This window comes from Camellia sinensis, chromosome 8 (genome assembly GCF_055761805.1).
Source record: "Camellia sinensis isolate YWXY chromosome 8, ASM5576180v1, whole genome shotgun sequence".
Lineage (NCBI taxonomy): Eukaryota > Viridiplantae > Streptophyta > Magnoliopsida > Ericales > Theaceae > Camellia > Camellia sinensis.
The window spans coordinates 139,916,649-139,936,939 of record NC_138968.1 but is presented as its reverse complement, the minus strand read 5'-3'; the positions used below and the strand labels follow the sequence as shown (position 1 = coordinate 139,936,939).

Below are 20,291 nucleotides of genomic sequence, written 5' to 3'. Positions count from 1 at the left end.
TTCTACATCTTCAAATTTACAAAAAGTTATCATTTCTCCTATTTTCTATTATTTCTCTCTCTACACCATTTTTCTAACCCCATTTTTCTATTGTTTCTCTCCGTACACCTTTCTTCTCCAACCATTATAACATCTTTATAACTTTTTTATTAACTTCATTTCTAATTTATTTGATTATGAGTTTTGAAAAGAATTTTGAAAAATGTATTGAAGAGTTTTTGAATTTTAAATTTTGAAAAGAGAAAATTTATTTGGTTAAGAGTTTTGATTTCTATTTTAAGTTTTGAGTTTTTGAATTTTTAGTTGTATTTTGAATTTTTTGGATTTATTTTTTAAAAATATTAAAAAATGTTTAAGAATATTTTTTTTTAAATATATAATTTTTATTTAAATTTTTTCTTTTAAACATTTTATTTTATTTTGTAAATATTTTAATTTTTAATTTTAATTTTTTAAACTCAAAACACAATTTGACACTCAAATCGTAAGCAAACATATAACTCAATACGCAATTCAAAAATTTATTTTCAAAACTCATAACCAAACATATAATTCGAAATTCCATACTACTTTCAAAACTCTACACTCAAATCATAACCAACACATAACAAAAAAATTAAAATATTTAAAAATATATTTATGAACTAAAATAAAATATTTAAAATAAAAAATAAAAAAATATACTTAAAATTAAAATTATATATTTAAAATAAAAAATTAATTTTTTTATATTTTTTATATTAAAAAAATAAGCACATAAATGTATGAAATATAGTGCATATTAAAATAAATAAATAAATATTTAAAATATAAAATATTTACCCTAAAAAAATAAAAATAAAGAAAATTTTTAAATACTTAAAAAAAATAAATCCAAAAACTTTTAAAGTACAGTTCAAAACTCTTTTTAAAACTCATAACTAAATAAATTTTCTCAATTCAAAACTCATAACTCAAAACACGACTTCACACTCAAATCATATGATTCTAAAAAAAAATTTAAAAAATAAAATAAAAATATTTTTTTGAATTTTTTTCTTTTAAAATAGAGTTTTGAAAAGAGTTTAGTTTTGAGTTTTGAATTGTGTGGTATAAAGGTCAATGCATAAATTCTGTTAATAAAAGTTAGTGTATATTTTAATTCACAAATTATGTTATGTGATGATTTTTAAACGTTAATTATAAATCGCACATGGCCTAAAGTGTAAGGGGGTAAAGTCAAGTTTATCTTTTTTTTTATTTAATAAAATTAATTAAAAAAATAAAATTTCTAACTGTTCTATTATATAATAATAAAATTATTTAAATTATTAATTAAAATAAATTTATGACATCATTAAAAATTGTTAATTAATTTGATGATTTATTAATAAAAGATTCCATTTATTATGAAATGAAGAATTTTAAAAGACATAATTTCTAAAATCACAATGAGCAAATCACCAGTGATTCTACTTACACTACAAAACTATCTCTATACACCCTTAAAATATTAAAATTTTATTTTACATTTTTACAATTCCCTACTATTAATTCTTCTCCTTGCACCCAAACATTTCAAACCATAATTTCTTCACCTCCACTTATCTATTACTATCATTGTCACTGCCACTCCGCCACCACTCTGGTTCGGTCACCATCAATCTCAATGCTTCGGGTCTCATGGCCTACTCCATTGACAGACAAAATCCTCTTCTCCCAAGGTTCAATACCCAAATCATATCTAGAACAAAAATATGAACAAATCATATAAGAAGAAAGATTTGAGAGAAAGAGAGACCCAATTTTTTTAAGCAAATACATGGATGGAGTCCATTTTGTTTTAGAATTTATGAGATTATTTGAGATAATTTAAATAAGTATACTTTTTGACTTTTTATGAAAAGATATACAGAAAAATAGAAGGATGATATAACCCAAATAAGTGTACTTGTTTAGTTTGTGTCAAATAGTGCCTAAATCAATAAATCCCTTATATATATTTAGAGAGAGAGAATGTCCCAAACTATGCACCAGCACCTTCCTTGGGAGATTAGCGTTGATAGATGAGGAAGAGGAGGAGTAGGGTTTCTCTCTGGAACTAGGGCCGGTGGAGGTGGTGGTAATGGGGTGGAGGTTAAAACTAGTATTATAAAAAATATTTTAAGAGTGTAAGGAGATAGTTTTATGATGTAAGTAGAATCACTCGTAAATCATATTTTAAACAAATTAGTATATTTATAATTTACCCTTTTATTTACACGTGTGGTTGCCAACAAAATTATCTATACTATTATATTAAGTGAGATTTAAATTTGGTCTCCTAAAACTTTTGCCACGTGTAAATTGAATAATAAAAATAAAAATAAAAATTCCCTACATCTACACACATATTCTTCATGATAGCTTAACTGTCATAGCAATTTTGAATTTTAAAAATTAAATTTGTAAGTTTACTTTTAAGTTTAAGTGCACCCTTCTAGTACTCCTCATTAAGTCCGCCACGTGGGCAGTCCTAAACCTTGCAAATAAGAAAAATTATATCATGGCTCATGGTCTAAAGGAACCACATGAATTTGGCCCTAGTCAATCACTGTGTTATTTTTTTATTTGAAATCATTTAACACAAAATGGTGATTCCATACTTTTCATTAATCACAATTTACTTGAGATACTACACGATCATGTTTCAAGATCATTAAATAACTTCTCTGCAAACAAACATCCGATTACCCCACTTTCTTTCTTTTTTTTTTTTCCTTCTTATTTTATTGTTTTTACAATCTGGAGTCTATTAACTACTATAACTTTAAAGTGGAGCATTGAATAAAATTATACTTGATGTATTTTGTTAATATTTTGTACGAGTGAATCTTTTATGGAACTTGAGGGTACTCTCAGGCCTCGTTTGGAAACAGACTAATTTAATAATTTTTGACTTTTTGGCTAAAATATGAACTAAAAAAAATTAGTATGTTTGGGATGACATTTTGATTTTTTACGAAAAGATGTGAAAAAATAGAGAGAAAAGAGAATTTTTGACTTTTTTGTATGAGTTGTTGATTTTTTGATTTTTTCAATAACTTTTTAATTTTTTGACTAAACCGGCTTATTGCCGAACGAGGCCTTAATCTCAGAGAATTTAAAGGACTCGTGAGCAAGGACAAAGCCACTATTATAGTATTGGAGGGGGGCCTCAAAGTAAAGTATTAGGTAAATCAAAGTGGTCCGATCAAATCTACTTTAGATAACTAAAATCAATAAATTACTATTAAAATTAAGCCAACAATAATTATAAAAATGTATTCCAAAAACTTGAATTTCAATGATTACGTCTAAAAAAATGCTTATGAGAAGCAACATCATATCATTCACCTAGTACATGAATGTTAATAAATTACAAATCACACTACATAAGTAAAATTTCGAAATTGTCTCGTACTAACGAATAGAATAGGAAAGTAGTCTTTTTTTTTTAGAAAAGAAAATAAATAGGATAAATATTTATAAAAATATGAAAACTTTTGTGGGGTGCAATTTTTGCTGGTTTTTTTTACATAAAAAAAAAATTGCACCTCAATATATTTGTAAATATTTTTGGTCAACTATCATGATTTGTTATTCCCCCCCCCCCCCAAAAAAAAACCCTCAAAATCAATTTGGATTATAACCAAAAACACCACAAAAATCCTATAACCGCTGCAAATTCTTATGACCAAGTAAACTACAAATTTAACCACCACAGAATTTTAAAATCAAATTCTACATTATAGATAACGAAACTTATATATATTTTTAAAATTTGAACGTATGGACACATTATAAAATTTTCAAAATAAAGGAATCTATCTCATACGACCATGACACACAATGATGATATCTTTTTTGTCCTTTGGGTTATATTTTCCACAACCGGGTAAGAAAATAATTTGACTGAAAGACAATACCTTAAATTCTGAGAGGCAACAAAGTCATGGCATTAGGAATGGCAACGGGGCGGGGCGGGGCCGGGGATCACCCTCCCCGTCCCCGATCCCCGATCGCCGAACTTCCCCCCATCCCCGGCCCCGATCCCCGACGGGGATCTCACTACCGCCCCCACCCCCGCCCCTAACGGGGATCGGGTTTCCCCGACCTCGAAAATCCCCGGCCATTAACAACCCACTTCAGCTTAAATACAACATCATCAATCAACAGATCTTCAAAAAAAATTAACTCCAGAAAAATAAAAAATAAAAAATAATAAAAAAACGAGAGGAGGAAGAGGAGTTGATCTTCACCCACAAATAAAAAAAAAATAAAACAGATCTTCATCAACAAAAAAAGAAAAGAAAAATAGCTCTCTGAGAGAGATCTGAGTAGAAAAAGAGAACTTAGCAAACATCATCAACATCACACACACACACTACACAGATCTGAGAAGAGAGGTCACGGATGAGAAGGAGAAAAAAAAACATATAATATAATATATCATCAACGTCGGAGGAGGAGATCTGAGAAAAAAAAAACATCATCAACGGCATCGTTGTCGGAGGTGTCGGACGAGAAGGAGGTGGCCCTCGTCGGAGGAGGAGGAGGCTATCTGCTATTGATCTTATCTTCATCACACGATCTACACAGGAGAGAGAGAGAGGGAGAGAGGCTGAGACTCTGAGAGGAGTGTGATGTGAGTGAATGTGAAAGAGTGTGAGAGGGCTAAACAAATAATATAATATATATATATATATATTATAATAACACTAAACAACTAACACTAAACAACTAACATAATATATATATATATATATATATATTATAATATAATTATACGGGGATACAGTCGGGGAACAGCCGGGGCGGGGCCGGGGTTGAGGAACCTATCCCCGTCCCCGGCCCGAAAATTATCGGGGATTTAATTTTTAATACCATCCCCGGCTCTATGGGGATAATTTTCGGGGAAAAACCGTTCCAATCGGGTCGGGGGATCGGGTCCCCATCGGGCCGGGTTTAAATTGCCATCCCTACATGGCATGATAGCCTGGAATTTAAGAAGTCATTGGCCCTGTTTGGTAGTGTTTATTTCCAGCTTATTTCAGCTTTTAGTTTAATTTAAGTTATTTTGATGTGTTTGGTTCAGCTTAACAAGACAGCTTATTATAGCTTTTTGTAAGTCAAAAATCAACTTATTCTTTGAGTGGGGGAGGAGCAACTTAACTTATAAAGTAAAAAATCAGTTTATGTTCACAGTTATAAGCTATAAGCTGTTAAGTTATAAGCTATAATCACTTTTCCACAGCTCTACCAAACGGGGCCATTGGGTGGTTCTGGATATTGTCACGTGATGCCCTACATGTGTTCTAATTGGTGGAGAGAATAAAATTCATAATTTTGTATTAGATGATTAGAAAACTTAAGAGAAAATGAAAATTTGTGATTGGCTAAAGGCATGACTATCATGATTTGTTATTGCCCCCCAAAAAGAACCCTCAAAATAAATTTGGATTATAACCAAAAACACCACAAAAACCCTATAACCACCACAAACTCTTATGACCAAGTAAACTACAAATTTAACCACCACATAATTTTAAAATCAAATTCTATATTATAGATAACTAAACTTATATACATTTTTAAAATTAAAATGTGTGGTACACATTATAAAATTTTCAAAATAAAGGAATCTATTTTATACGACGATGACACACGATGTGACGTGTTTTTTTTTCCTTTGGGTTATATTTTCCACAACCTGTTAAGAAAAAAAAATTGATTGAAAGACAATGCCTTAAATTCTGAGAGGCAACAAAGTCATGACATGATAGTATGGAATTTGAGAAGTCATTGGTTGGTTTTGGGCATCGTGACGTGATGTCTTACATGTGTTCTAATTGGTGAAAATGATAGAATTTATAATTTTATGTTAGATAATTGAGAAATTTAAGAGAACATGAAAATTTATGATTAGCTAAAGACATGACTGCGTGACCAACCAATAATTTTTTCTCAAATTTATGAACCGCTGGACCATGACAATGACTTGTGACTTTTTGGGGGTGTCCTTAATTGCACTTAAGCAAGACAAAATTAATAAACGGTCGGGTCAAGTCTTAGCCCTTGTTTGGCATGACAAATTTTGGAGTTAAAAGATTAAAATAGTCATAAAAAGATAAAATAGGTTAAAAAATTAATAAAACAAAATGTCATAACTAAACTATAATCATTTTATTTTTTTCTTTCATAAAAATCAAAAAGCCAATGCCAAACGAGACTTTTTAGTCCCAAACTAAAATAATCAAAAAGCCAACCCATATCCCAAACGAAGCCTTAGATAAGTCAAAGCGGTCGGGTCAAGTTTAATTTAGACAATTAAAATTAACAAATAATCATTAAAATTAAGCTAACATAATTACAAAAATGTATTCCAGAAACTTGAATTTAAATGATTACCGCTAAAAAAAAATGCATATGAGAAGTAACATCTTATAATTCACATAGTACATGAATGTTCATAATTACAAATCACACTACATAAGTAAAATTTTGAAATTGTGTTGTACTAATGAATAGAATAGGAAAATAATTGTTTTTTTAGAAAAGAAAAGAAATAGGATAAATATTTATAAAAATATGAAAACTTTTGTCGGTTGCAATTTTTGCTGGATTTTTTTATATTAAAAAAATAAAATAAATAAATAATTTGCGCCTCCATATATTTGTAAATATTTTTGGTCAACTATCATAATTTGTTATTGTCCCCCCCAAAAAAACCTCAAAATCAATTTGGATTACAACCAAAACTCCACAAAAGTCCTATATCCACCACAAATTCTTATGACCAAGTAAACTATAAATTTAACCACCACAGAATTTTAAAATCAAATTCTACATTATAGATAACTAAACTTATATATATTTTTAGGGTCATGCTTAAGTGTGCAACCCCCTTAAGGTTGCACACCATATGCAACCCAATTGTTAGCCGTTAGATTACAATAATTGATCAAGACCATTGAATTGTTTAATCGTGAAAAAGTTGAAACCGGGGCAACCGGTTAATGCTTGTATTTGCATGATTGCATCCCACTCACTCTCTGTATTTCGTCTCTATCTCTCTCTGTTCTCCTCTCTGTGTAAGGTTGAGTCAGTGTAACCGTTGATTTCCATTAACAGGGAGAAGCCCCTGTTGGGTTCGTTCCATTGACGAAGCTCTGTAGGGAACAGTATAACGGGCGATTTCCAACAACAACGTAACTAGAAGGCTGTGTTGGTTCCATTGCTGAAGTGAAGCCCTTCTCTCGAACTAGATATGAGGTATGGAGCTGTGTCCCTCTCTCTGTCTCTCTGGCCCGTTCACTTCAGCTATTTTCCCTCAACTAAACCCCCATCCTAACTTCAACCGCTCTACGCTTCGCTCCAACGGAAACCCCTCCATTGGCAGCTAACCTTTCTCTTTCTGTTTCTCAAGCGAGTGTTTGTGTTTGCACAAACAGGTAAACCGTGTGAAAATGTCATGTTTGTGTTTGTGTTAACAATTTTCGGTCATCAAGTAATTGTTGGTAGTAATGTCATGTGCAGTATGGCCCCAGCGGAAGTTAAAAGGGAAGGTGATGATTATGACATTCCAAATGAAGCAGATGACATCCGTTTGATGAATGAAAGTCGGGCAGAACCTGATCATGGTTGCGAAGCTGGTCCGAGCAATGAAGAAGCAACCAACATGAACGTTGAAGATGGCGGAGCCGATGTGAAAAAAGAAATGGTTGACGATGCTCATCGCAATGACATGGTTGGTGATGTTGAACGTGCTATTCTGGAACAGAAATTTGATTCGGTCGAAGATGGAGAAGATTTCTACAATGTGTATGCTAAAGCCAAGGGATTTAGTATACAAAAATCCAGATTTAACACAAATAAAGAGGGAAAGGTCGTTAGTAGGCTGTGGTTGTGTTCAAGGGAAGGTCAGAGATTACCAAAATACTTGGACCGTGTTGCTGAGAAGAGTAGAGCTCCCAAGGCACTAACAAGAGTAGGTTGCAAAGCCCAATTTCGCATACGGTACGATGCGGATGCTGGTGAAGGGGGAAAGTATGTTGTGACTCACTTCGTCGTAGACCACAACCATGAATTGGTGGAACAACACTGTGTGATGTATCTGAGGTCACATCGCAGTTTAAACAGCGGTGACAAAGCTCAAGCAATGGCTATGCGCAATGTCGGTGTGAAGACTAGCCAAATCATGGACTATATGGTAAATCAGTCCGGGTCTTATGAGAATGTTGGTTTCATCCGCACGGATCTGCACAACCATATTCAAGCCGAACGTAGAGCAGAAGTTGAGGATGGTGATGCGCAGGGTGCGTTGGTTTACCTATGCGCAAAACTTGATGTTGATGCACGTTTTTTTTACAAGTATGATGTGTGTAACGATAACAAGTTGCAAAATCTGTTCTGGGCAGATTCGAAATCGCGGGCCGACTACGCAAAGTTTGGTGATGTGTTGATATTTGACTCAACTTACAGAACCAATGCATACAAGAAACCGTTTGTCATGTTGGCTGGTGTGACTAGCCACTTTAGGACCACGATATTTGCATGTGTTTTGCTAGCTAATGAGACAATTGAGACATACACGTGGGTTTTGGAAACATTTATGGAGGTGATGGGCAATAAAGCACCTGTGTCCGTACTGACAGATGGGGATAAGTCGATGCGAGAGGCAATCAGAAGAGTATTTCCAGATGCAAGACATCGATTATGTAATTGGCATCTTGGGAAAAATGCTGTTTCAAATGTTCACATAAGTGGCTTTGCACATGCTTTCAAGTAGTGCATTGACATGGAAACGGATGAGACAAAGTTTGAGCATGGCTGGACGACAATGGTCGAAGAATTTGGACTTCAAACCAACAGTTGGGTGTTGGAGACATATGAGAAGCGTCATATGTGGGCTGAGGCATATATGCGTGGACATTTCTTTGCTGGGATGAAGAGCACTCAGCACTCGGAGTGTATGAATGCTTATTTCAATCCCTTCCTCCAACACAAATTGAAGCTATATGAATTTGTTAGGCACTATGATCGGGCTCTTGCAAGGATAAGGTATAACGAGGCTGGAGATGATGCTGAAACAAATAACACTTTTCCGGTATTGATTACTCCATTGCGAGATATAGAGAGACATGGAGCTGAGCTATTCACCCGAAATATATTTAGAATGTTCCGTGATGAAATCTTAGAAGAGGGGAAGTTGAATGTGAAGGATGTGTTCCCTTTGCCGGATGGTCAGAAATGCTACTATATTCATAAGTACAGAGTGAAGGACAGATCATGGATAGTAACACACAGTCCAATGGATGCTGCAATGAGATGTTCTTGCATGAAGTTTGAGTCGTTGGGGCTACCTTGCTGCCACATGATATGTGTTATGAAAGCTGAAAATTTAACGCAAATTCCCCCAACTTGTGTGCTGCATAGATGGACAAGGGCTGCAAGCAAGGATGGCCAGCAATGGCCTCAACCCTCAATTGATAGCACTACAACACAGACGGCCCGGTATGGGATATTGTGTTCTTCCTACAACGAAATGTGTTTCTATACCTCGCAATCAACGGAAGGTTTCAAGGATGCTAGGGATGCATGTCTTCTGATGACGAGCCGAATGAAGGAGTTATATGAGAGGAATTTGAACGGTGGGAATGGAGACAAAGGGAAACATTCATTCCGTCGACAATTTGGAGTAGAAGATCCTGATGTTGTGAAGACAAAAGGGAACCCAGGACGGGCCTCGTCCAACTGTCGAAGACCAAGAAAATGTGGGAATTGCAAATGCATTGGGCACATAAAGCGAACGTGTCCTAAGGTTCGGTTTAGCCGAACAGTGGGTAATAACTCAGATGCAGATACACCCCACATAACTGACCGTGAGTACAATGCGGAGTCATTGCCCGTTCGCTGCAAAACTGGGTTGGTGGATCCAAGTACACCACACATTAAGCAACGGCGACTATTTTTTGATGTTTCTCCTGATTCCAAGCAGCCTGTGGGCCAATACGGTAGTGTTGAAGCAGCGGTGTGGAAAAATGATTCGAACACAATTGATGAGGTAAATCAGGTAATTGTATAATTTGTATGATTTACTTATTCCCTTAGCTATTGAAAACACATGGAAATAATGTATGTAGTTTTCATTTTGCATGGATTGCTGTACGTAACGTGTAAATAATTGGTTATGTACAATGCCAGGAAATGGCACAACGTTACTTATGTACAAGGCCACGAGTTGTAAATTTCCCATATTGTTTAGAGTGATGTTGTCATTTGTGTTTGCAGTGACTTGTCATTTTCAAAACTAACTGAAGGTGAGGTGAGATATATATGGGTTGTCTGTGTGTTGTTTTGGGTGGGAAATTGGCTTATGTCTGTATTCCAAGATTCCTATTGCAGGTTGCTTGTTTCTGTTCCATATTTGGTTGGATCTAACTGAAGGGTTTTTTGCGATGTGGTTTATCAACTAACGATGTGTTTCGCTTCGTATTGATTTGTTATGACTTGTGTCCGTAAATTAGTATTATATTTCGAGTAAAATACGAATTTTGTCCAAGTGGGTTTGCAAAATTACATACCAGCACATGCATTTTGTATATAATCTAAGTGGCAATTAATTTTGGGTGTTACTTGGAGAAAGTAACCCAACGAATTCGTTACTTTATCTCCATGCCGATCGGTATATGAATTACGAGTTACGAACAGGAGTTGTGAAATTATTTAATGTTTACTATGGAAGTATGGGTTTATTGTTAGTAAAATTATGGTGGGCCTATATGGACAGCAACGAAGCAGTAATTTAAAGTTGACAAGTTCAAGAAGAAAATCAAGCAATTGTGGTATTGGTTCAAATGCCTGAAATGGATGAAGACTTCTTTCGATGAACTGATGGTAACAAAGTAGAAAGTAACAAAGTAGAAAGTAGAAAGTAGAAAGTAAGTTGTTGTGTTGTTGTGTTGTTTGTAACAAAGTAGAAAGTAGAAGGGAAAAAACTACACAGAAGCTACAATGTAGAAAGTAAGTTGCCACCTGTCGAAGTGCATATAATTGAAGTTACCACCTGTGCCCAGGTCCTTTTAGCCTTTCCTCGACAGATAGACTCCCAATTCGTTCATGTTTCCTCTTGGAGGGTGGCCACTAAATCCATGAGCACTGCCAGTAACTGCTCCAGCGTGTAAGTCAGGTGGCATGCAAGATTCAATGTTAGTTGAATGGAGCAGCTGTTGGGAGGATGTGGGAAAAATAGGTGCAAAGAGGAATTTTTAATCTAATATCCAATCAGAATGTAGGTGAAAATATGAGTGAACTTTTTTTTTAAAAAAAGTAGTTCCCATTTTTTTGATTATAAACCCGAGATGTATATTTTGTTTTTGATATAAATAAGTTGTGTATTTTCGTTACGTAAAATGTAGGACAACAATTGTGTTTAAGTCATTACAATACAGAAAAAGGTTGTTTCAAACGTATTTTCAAGTTTACCGACATTGAATATATTTTGATTAAATTACAGGGAAAATTCAATATTTGGCAGAGTTTGATGATTCATAGTCAGGGGCAGTAACTGTGAGTGGCCAAGTGTTGCGGTTCATTGACCCAGTTTGCAAGGACTGTGGTTGTGTTTAGTGGACAATATTCTGTCGATTTTTGTCTCATAATGATGAGGGACATGCCCCACAATGGGGAAAAGGAAGGTCGACAGGGAAGAGTCAATATTTGGCAGAGTGGACTTGAAGATTCGAAGTCGGGGCAGTTACAGTGGCAGTTATGGTGTAGACGTGTGGGATCATGCAATGATGGGCCACAAAAACAGTATACGGATATCAATACTAAACCTCCACTTATAACTGTCGAGCTCCCTTTTCTTGTGTTTATTTCATGGCCACCAACTGTTTTAAACTTCTGTCGACAGAGCAAGGCTCCTGCTTTGTCTCATGCTTCCTCCTGAAAGTGTGCCCGCTAACTCCGTGACTGGTGGTAAAAACTTCCCCTATCACTTCTAGGTGACCCACATGCAGAGAGCCCACTTTCAGGTCGTGGACATTCCTTCAGACTTGGCCACATGCCCTCGATTAAGTGGACCATCTGTCGACAGAGACTGGCAAAACTTGGTGCAAACAATGGCCCCCATGTTCAAGTTAAATATTGCGGAAGTGATTGAGACCCCCCCAATCACCACCACCACCCCCCCCACACACACACGTGGGGGCTGCTGTTTGGAGAAGGAAAAAAAATAAGAAATTGAAAAAAAAAAAAAAGTGGCCAATCAGAGAGAGAGGGGGTCATGGGGGTCCAAGTCATATGATATTTAACTTCAACGAGGGGGCCATTGTTTGGGCCCAAAACAAACATAAAGTACAGCCCAATATAAGAGCTTTTAAATATACTGGCCCCATCATAAGCTATAAAAGACCCACCCTTTCAACTTCAAACCACTTCATTTCCCTCTAATTCGAACTCCCCAGACTGTACTCCTTCTCAACCATTGCCGTTCAAAACCAGAGCACCACAAAACCCTAAGCCATGGCACCGAAAAAATCTCAACCATCTCCATCTGAGGAGAACAATGAAGACCTACTCCGCTTCCCGGACCCTATCAGAGCACTTATCGCTCATCTAAAATTTGCTGCAACCCTATTGCCCAGCCCAAGCTCTGTCGCTAAGGCTACTCTAGGCCCTACCTTCGCGTCTTACTTCCCAGACGAGCTAGCTCCATACTATCCCCTTGGTAATGGTGAGAACCTTCTTCTCAACCAAGCTGGACTCAAGTGGACTAACTGGAATGTCAGCAAAAACCCACTCAGAGGGTGGAGGTCACCAGACTCTGATTGGCGAAGCTGGGCCAGGAGAATTGAAGGTCACGACGCCGAAGTATGGAAGCACCAGGGCATTGTTGAAGCAATTAGACTGTCGACTAAAATTTATGACGTGGAGAAAGGGCTGATTGCTGCTGCTGCATGCTTTTGGTCGCAGTCTAGTAACTCCCTACTCCTCAATTTTGGTATGATTTCCCCTACCATCTTAGATGTAGCTCACTTGACTGGTCTGCCAATCTTGGGCAATCCAATTCATGCTCTCCTTGAGCCTCCAAAAGTGACATTTACTTTAAACACTGACATGTGCTATACAGATTTTGCCAAAAAATACCAAGGCAAGCGTGGTTCCCCTGTCGATGACAAAGAAAGAACTGCTTTTTACTTACTTTGGCTTTGTGAGTTTCTTTTTTGTGTCCCTGGGTACAAGATCACGAAAGAATACCTCCCCCTTGCCTTGTGTATGCAAGACGGCCAACTTATGGCTTTAGCCCCTTATCTTCTTGCCACCCTTTACAAGGCCCTATTTTCCTTTGTCGACAAGAAGATTTCTGGCAACTGTGGTGGCCCCTTCTGGCTCTTCCAGGCCTGGTTGTATGCCTATTTCCCTGAGGCACGACCCCCACCACCTAACACCTTGAAACCTGTTTGCCACTCCTATGCTGAGCAACTGCTCACTTATAACAGCCATTCAAAACTCACTTTCACAAATCATCTTACCATGTTTTACAACCTTCCTTCGCAGAGACCTTCCAACCTGTACATGCTATTTCAAAACTTTGAATTCTCCTCCAGTAGACTTCGCTTCCTCTTCACAGACCCTTTTGATTTACACAATGAGCAAGTCCAAGAACAAAATGAGAGTTGGAGACACATTCTCACCTGTAGACATGTCTTGGTTGGCTGTTCCATATCCTCCGCCAAGCTATCCAGCTGCAGTTTTGAGACATACTGTCCCAATCAATGGTCCAGGCAATTTGGTCTTTCCCAGGCTATCCCTTATCCTTATTTCCACCCAACCATCCATGAGGAGATTGGGTCTAGAATCCACTTGAAAGATCCTACACAAGCTGAATCCATTCTGACAGAGAACACCAAACTTTTCCAAGATTTTGGCCCCTTTTTCTTCAAACCTGCTTCGGACTGCTCGGCTGCTTTTGACCATTGGTGGGGACTTATGACTGCCATTATTTTCTGCAAGCCACTTGAAAGCTGCCTTAACGATACTTGTATTCATATTCAGGGCCACATATCCTCGCCTTCCAAGCTTAAGGCTACAGCTATCCTTCCTTCATATACTTCATATCCCTGACTGTGTCATGCAATTTGTTTTGTTTTTTTCTCTACAACACTAACTTGTTTAACCCTTGACAGCCAAAATTGTGCCTGCTGCTGAACCATTGGTTAGGGACCAACGTAAAGGGAAGGATCCAATGGATGCAACTACTCAGACAAACACCCCCTCAGTTCCGAAATTAATGGCAGACTCTTTCGCAGCCGCGCAGACACAAGCACAGAGAGGAGCTACCACCCGTACCCCTGCTGAGACAGAGGTCACGGCGAAGAAGAGAGAAGAGCCTTCCACTGCTCCTGCTCTAAGCACAGACCTAAGTGAGTGGGATATCCCTCTCAGCCAAATGGTTGGCGAAACAACATCAAATCCTTCAGGGCAGCTCTACCAAGTAAGCCTTCACTTTACATATTTACAGCATCTGAATTTGCATTCACGCCCGACTGATCACTTACTTTTGTGCAGAGAAAAAGAAGGAGATTACTCCTTGCTGCTGCTGATGATGACGATGCTTCCACTTCTCCTCAACACATTCATCAAATTCCCAGTCCAATCAGTAATGTACCCACAGAACCTACTGTATAACCAACTCCACCACCACCTGAAGCATCGCAACAAACTTCCTTACAACCTGCTTCACAGTCTTCGCCACAGCAATCCACACAGTCTGCATCACAACATCCTTCCACTTCTCCTCAACACATTGTCCCTTCTGTCTCTAGCCCTCAACCATCACCATCCAACCCCTCCAATTCCCAAACGTCAAACAAAGAATCACAGAGGATTGAATTTGACATTTCAATCAACAGCCAATCCTCTCCAACAGATGACAACACAAAATCCCCTCAACCAGAAGTTCACCACAACCAAGGTAAATAGAAATACAAATGTTACTGTTCGTTTGGGAAAAAAAAACTTCTCTTTAAGTAACTGGTATTGTTCTCCAATTTACAGGGATGGACATAATACAGGACTCATCTCCACGACCAATGGGCGAGACAGAACTTGAAGGTCCTCATGACTTTCCCCTGCTAGCAGAACCAGAGAAACACCCTCAAGGCGCTGATGCTGCCATTTCATCAGTACCAGAAACAACTCGTCCTCATGCGACAACCACAGCTGAACAAGGCCAACCGTCTGCGTGCACGTTATCAGGACAGGTACTACCATTTCCAACCTCATCCTATTTACTCTTTATTACTTGCAAGCATATATTCTCACCAAACTATTAATGTTCACAGGCCGTCGGTCCATGCCAGGATATTTGGGCCGAAGTTTCTATTCTTCAACAAGATCTAGACGAAATATCCCCATTGCCTCAAAGGCTACATCTGTTTGATGCTGAAACTCAACAAACCTTAACCACCTTCATCAACCTCATTAACACCCCAGTTGAAGAAATCATTCTCCACAAACCTGATGAAACCTTGGCCTGTCTTTCTGCTGTTGTAAACCTCTCCCCTAATCCTTTCAACCCCATTCAACTAAAGCAATTGGCCAAGATCATCACAGAATGGCCAACCCTTTCAGAGATGGTTCAGACTTTCTCGAAGGATATTCAAACCAATAAGGATTTCCTAAACGAAGCCCACACCATATCTACTTCACTCAAACTCAGCCAGCAGACCTCTGCAGCCATTCTTCAGCAACACTCAGCACTTGAACTTAAGGAAGCCAAACTCATGGCAGAACTTGCCTCTGTCCGGCAAAGAAAGGCTCATCTGCAGCAGCAACACGACCAGCTTAATCAAGAAGCAAGGATGATGCTCTCCCAAATTAGACATCGTTCTGCATCCATTCAGACAACTAAAGCTGAGTTGGACCAAGCCCAAGCCATGCTGGCAGATGCTCAATCAGAGTGGGGTGTTCTAGGCGTTCTGTTCCCCAAATCCTAGGCTAGTTTATATATGTATTCTTTTGTATTGCACACCTAGGAATGATTTGGAAAGGTAGGAATGATTGCCTTTTTAATGATAAGATTGTTGATGGGCCTGAATTGGCTGAGATGGTGAAAGTGAGGGTTGCACTTTGCTGTAAGCAAAGTTATAGAGGCCTACAGTATTCAGTGGACGACATATATTGTATTCTGGATAGTATCAAAGTCTCATTTAGGGGGTGGTGTTTGGTGTTTTTTGAAACTGGGGTGCACGAGTTTGGTCAAGCTGTGGTATGCAGGATTTTGGTCAGTCTGTGGTATTACCATATCTTCTTGGTGGCTACTTTTGCTCTGCTGTGCTTCAATGTTGCTATGCTTTGCCTTATTTTTGGCTTGTTGCTCTGGCTTAGTTTATGGGGTCAAGCATGCTCATTTCTGGTTGCTGCTCTGCTGTGCTTCAAATCTGCTCTGCTATATATGTACTCTGCTGCTGCTATATGGGATCAACGAATAGGCTTAAGTCTGCTGCTGCATATTGGCCTTTTTGCAATTGTTTGAATGATGTTTTGGTGTGCTGTATTGGAAGTCTGCTGTTGGATTGGGGAAAGTTATTGGAGGTCTGCTGCGGGCCTTGTTGTAACTGTATTGAAGGATCAGGCTCAAGTCTCAATGGAGGTTGAAGGTTCAGGCTCAAGTCTCAATGGTGGCTGTATGGTCTGAAGTTTGTTCATGCTGCCTTGGAGTTTCATCTGGTTGCCCTGTTATGTGGTTTTGTGAGGATGGGCTTGGAGTTACATTCTTATTGTTTTCCTTCTGTTTTTGTTTCTCTTCGTTGGTCTCCAACCTCCTCTTTGTTGATGTATCATTGACACCTTGTATGTGCTTTTCCATCAATACAGTTTTTTGTTTTGCTGAACAAAAAAAAAAATTGAATATCAATACTCTGTGTTTTTAATGGTCTGTTGTATGGTTGTTTTTATTTTTTGTGCAATTTTTCACCGTTTGTGCATTTTTATGAAGTAATCAATTCCCCTTCAAAGTGCATTATAGTCACCGCTATTTGTTTGTTCTGTGGGCTTTTTTTTGCTTTGTTTTGGACAAAATCATGGCATTCAAAAAAGTCGAACAAACATAATTCATGTGGTAAAAGCGAACAAACATTATTACTTTCAACTTGCATTGTTTGTTGGACAAATATCACATTGCACTGGACAAACATTACTATAGTCATTTGGGCAAATATGACATTGCATTGTTTGTTCTGTACTGTACCCATAACATTGGAATTATGTGTATCACATTACGTACAGGCCACGATAAAAGCAAACAAACATGACTACTTTCCCTCGTTTGTTCGAGTCCCAAACATTGGAATTATGTGTACAATCAATACGCGTGGGAAATTAGTATTATCACAGCTGCGACCTAAAAAGTTGTCACGACAAGCTGATGCAGTAATCCAGTTGTGGTTGGGCATCGAAATTACACTCGTACTGGCAGGCCATGATAAAATCGCTGCACTATTTGTTGTAATTGCAATCAATCACATGCACGAACGATACTCGCCCATCTTTGTATTGTTCACATCCATAACGAAGTCAAGCACCAACTTCCGGCGCACAGAAGGATGAAACTATGTACAGAAAGCGAATAACACAAATCAGGTACAGTTACAGCGGTAGGGAATAAACGGATTTATTTCGCAATTGGAAATTAAGCGGTACAATGTACCTTGTGTGGACCGCTGGGTATATCAGGCCGCTGCATGTACTTGATCACAAACATCCCACAGTCGAAAGTGCTACAAATGAAATGTAACATTCAGTTTCTCGTAAAATATAAGCAGGTTCGTTAAATGAGTGATTCAAGAGTGAAGTCAATGTGACGCAGGGTTTGTGGATTACTCGTCCAGCTGTTGTAATGGCCTTTGTTCTAACATGCGCACCTCAAAGGTACGCATGTCTACAGCATATTCATTTCCAAACTGTAGTTGCAGTAAGGCATGCATTGTTTGAACCTGTTGCAGAATGAGACGGTTAGTTTATGTGAAGGATGTGACAGTGTGGAAGTAGATTTGTGAAATTCAGCATGACATACCAACATTTTTGCTGTGTTCAGCTTGTTGGTGTCCAGTGTGGCGGATGCCAATGAGTCAAATAGGTACGCCACACGGTCTACCATATCTATTTTTAGGCACACCCAATGTACTCCTCGATAATTGAAAGGCATGTAAATCTACACATAAACATAAACACAAGTGAAGACATTGTTTAGAGGGCATGCGAACATGTACGCACTTTCATATTTACATTGACATTCAAGTAAATGGGATCGACATTCATATTACCGACGTCCATATTAAATCTACTCGCTTCAATGGGATGGACATTCATATTACCTTCTCACATGCATCAAGCACCCCAGTATATCTGTCATGTCCAAAATATGATTTGACCATATTTTCATGGTTCAGAGGTTGAGTTTTTTGATTTAGTATCAAAGTCTGCATGTTTAGTGTGTAAAGTTCAGTCAGCCAAAGTTTTCTGAAAATATGTCTTCTGCAATACACAACCGACCTAAAACACTTACTTACCGACAAATATACTGGAAAGAACCACGCAGTATGCCTCCCGTCTTTGTGTACTTGCCGCTGTCCGTTAGTCAATTGAACCGTGACCAAGTTGATTGGCTGGAACATTGTAACAGACCAGGCAACTTGCGAAATAAGGTTTGCCATTTGTTTAAATGTAATACGAAATAACAATGTCCCTACATGGATATGTCCATCATGCAAATATAGTGGAAATAACATTGTCAGATGCCACGACTTACAGTGTCGGATAGCCATGCCCCTGGTTTCAGCGTGCGCATGTCACGTCGCGTAGCACATTCGCAAGGCATTTCATGCAGATTCATAGACACGACAATGTCCCTACATAAAACGTATACATCAATCAGTAAGAAGCAACCTACAGCCTAGTAAAACTTAAACGTATCTGGCTTAACTCTACAACATAAGATTAGTTTTTCCTGTTGTACAACTATGGCAGATATTCCTGATTCTACTAGGCTCCAATCCAATGAAGATTAGTTTTAAGTTTTTAAAAAACAAAATGAAAAGACAAAGTTTTAGATATTACAACTCATGACATGTCCAATAGTATTTGCTAAAATAATATGTGAAAATTGAAATGCTCATTTACAGGTCAGCAAGTTAAAAAAAAAGAAACACGTTTTTTACAAACTGGAGCCAACAATATCCCAAAATGATCAAAATGGAAAATGTAAGCAGAGTAGAAGAAAATAGGTAGGGAAAATTGCACTTCATTATAAGTTCTCAAAAAAATTTGCAAATCATTGGTAAACTTTATTAAGTTTCATAATTAAAATTATAAAGGTTTCCATGAATGTGTAAATATTTTTGTGAAAATATCAGTGGTTTGCAATTTTCCCAATAGGTACATGTGTGCAGGATAAGACCAAAAGAAGAAAACTTCAGACAGGAAATTTAGCCACTGATCTTTCCGTAGCCCACTGCATTAAATTCAAAGAGAATCCTACATACGACATGGATAAACCCATCATAAACCCATCAAAATCATAGAGAATGAAAAATTAAAGAACTGATACCTACAAGAATCAAATAAACATAGCACGACACATGAAAATTGTGGAATTCAAATTTATTTCACAAATACTACGGAACAGGTTAATTGCGAGTACTAAACTCATCCGTACCTTTCATTGTTTCTGTCGTCAAGTACAGAGTCAACAACTTCGTCTTGGGCCGCTGATAAAACCTCTCTGCTCTCCAGTGTTATCAAGTCCTTCTATCAATATAAACAATCAAGTAACATCAACTCCTCCTATTAATATAAACAATTAACTAACTCACCACTGTTCAGAAATGTAATTTGCAAAGTACATAACACATCCTTATGCATCTAAAATTGGTGAAGCGATGTCTAACCTCTGAACGGAACCGCTTGTCCAACCTGTGCAGTTTGTATAGGAGTTTGTCCGAAATCTGTAAGACAATTGTACAACATTTGTTACTGCAAACTTGCAGTAGAATGACAAATATTAAAATACAACACAAATAATGGTTCTATTATGATCAGTAATGCTGTCGGCATCAATTGGTAATGAAACATACGAAAGGTGAAGTGATGTGGCGACTTGGGAATTTTTCGGCAGTAAGTCGAGTACTTATTTTGCTATCATTGCACGAATGCATATCCCCTACGTCTGTCGCTTCAACACCTCTTCCTCTTCCTCTTCCTCTTCCTCTTCCCTTTCGTGTGCCTGT

The 20,291-nt window shown here is 37.6% G+C and overlaps 1 protein-coding gene across 1 annotated transcript; it reads left to right on the top strand.

Annotated features, from left to right (window-relative positions):
* Positions 1-14,696: 14,696 nt before the first annotated feature.
* LOC145796687 (uncharacterized) lies at positions 14,697-17,063 on the top strand. The gene is made up of 3 exons (XM_082881854.1): positions 14,697-14,977; positions 15,061-15,266; positions 15,348-17,063. The coding sequence occupies exons 2-3, from the start codon at positions 15,063-15,065 to the stop codon at positions 15,999-16,001; spliced, it is 858 nt and encodes a 285-aa protein (XP_082737980.1). The 5' UTR covers positions 14,697-14,977; positions 15,061-15,062; the 3' UTR covers positions 16,002-17,063.
* Positions 17,064-20,291: the final 3,228 nt, after the last annotated feature.

Coding starts and splice junctions, on each gene's coding strand:
- LOC145796687 (XM_082881854.1), top strand. CDS start 15,063: ATGGACATAATACAGGACTCATCTCCACGACCAATGGGCGAGACAGAA. Junction 15,267..15,347: donor CGTGCACGTTATCAGGACAG/GTACTACCATTT, acceptor TAATGTTCACAG/GCCGTCGGTCCATGCCAGGA.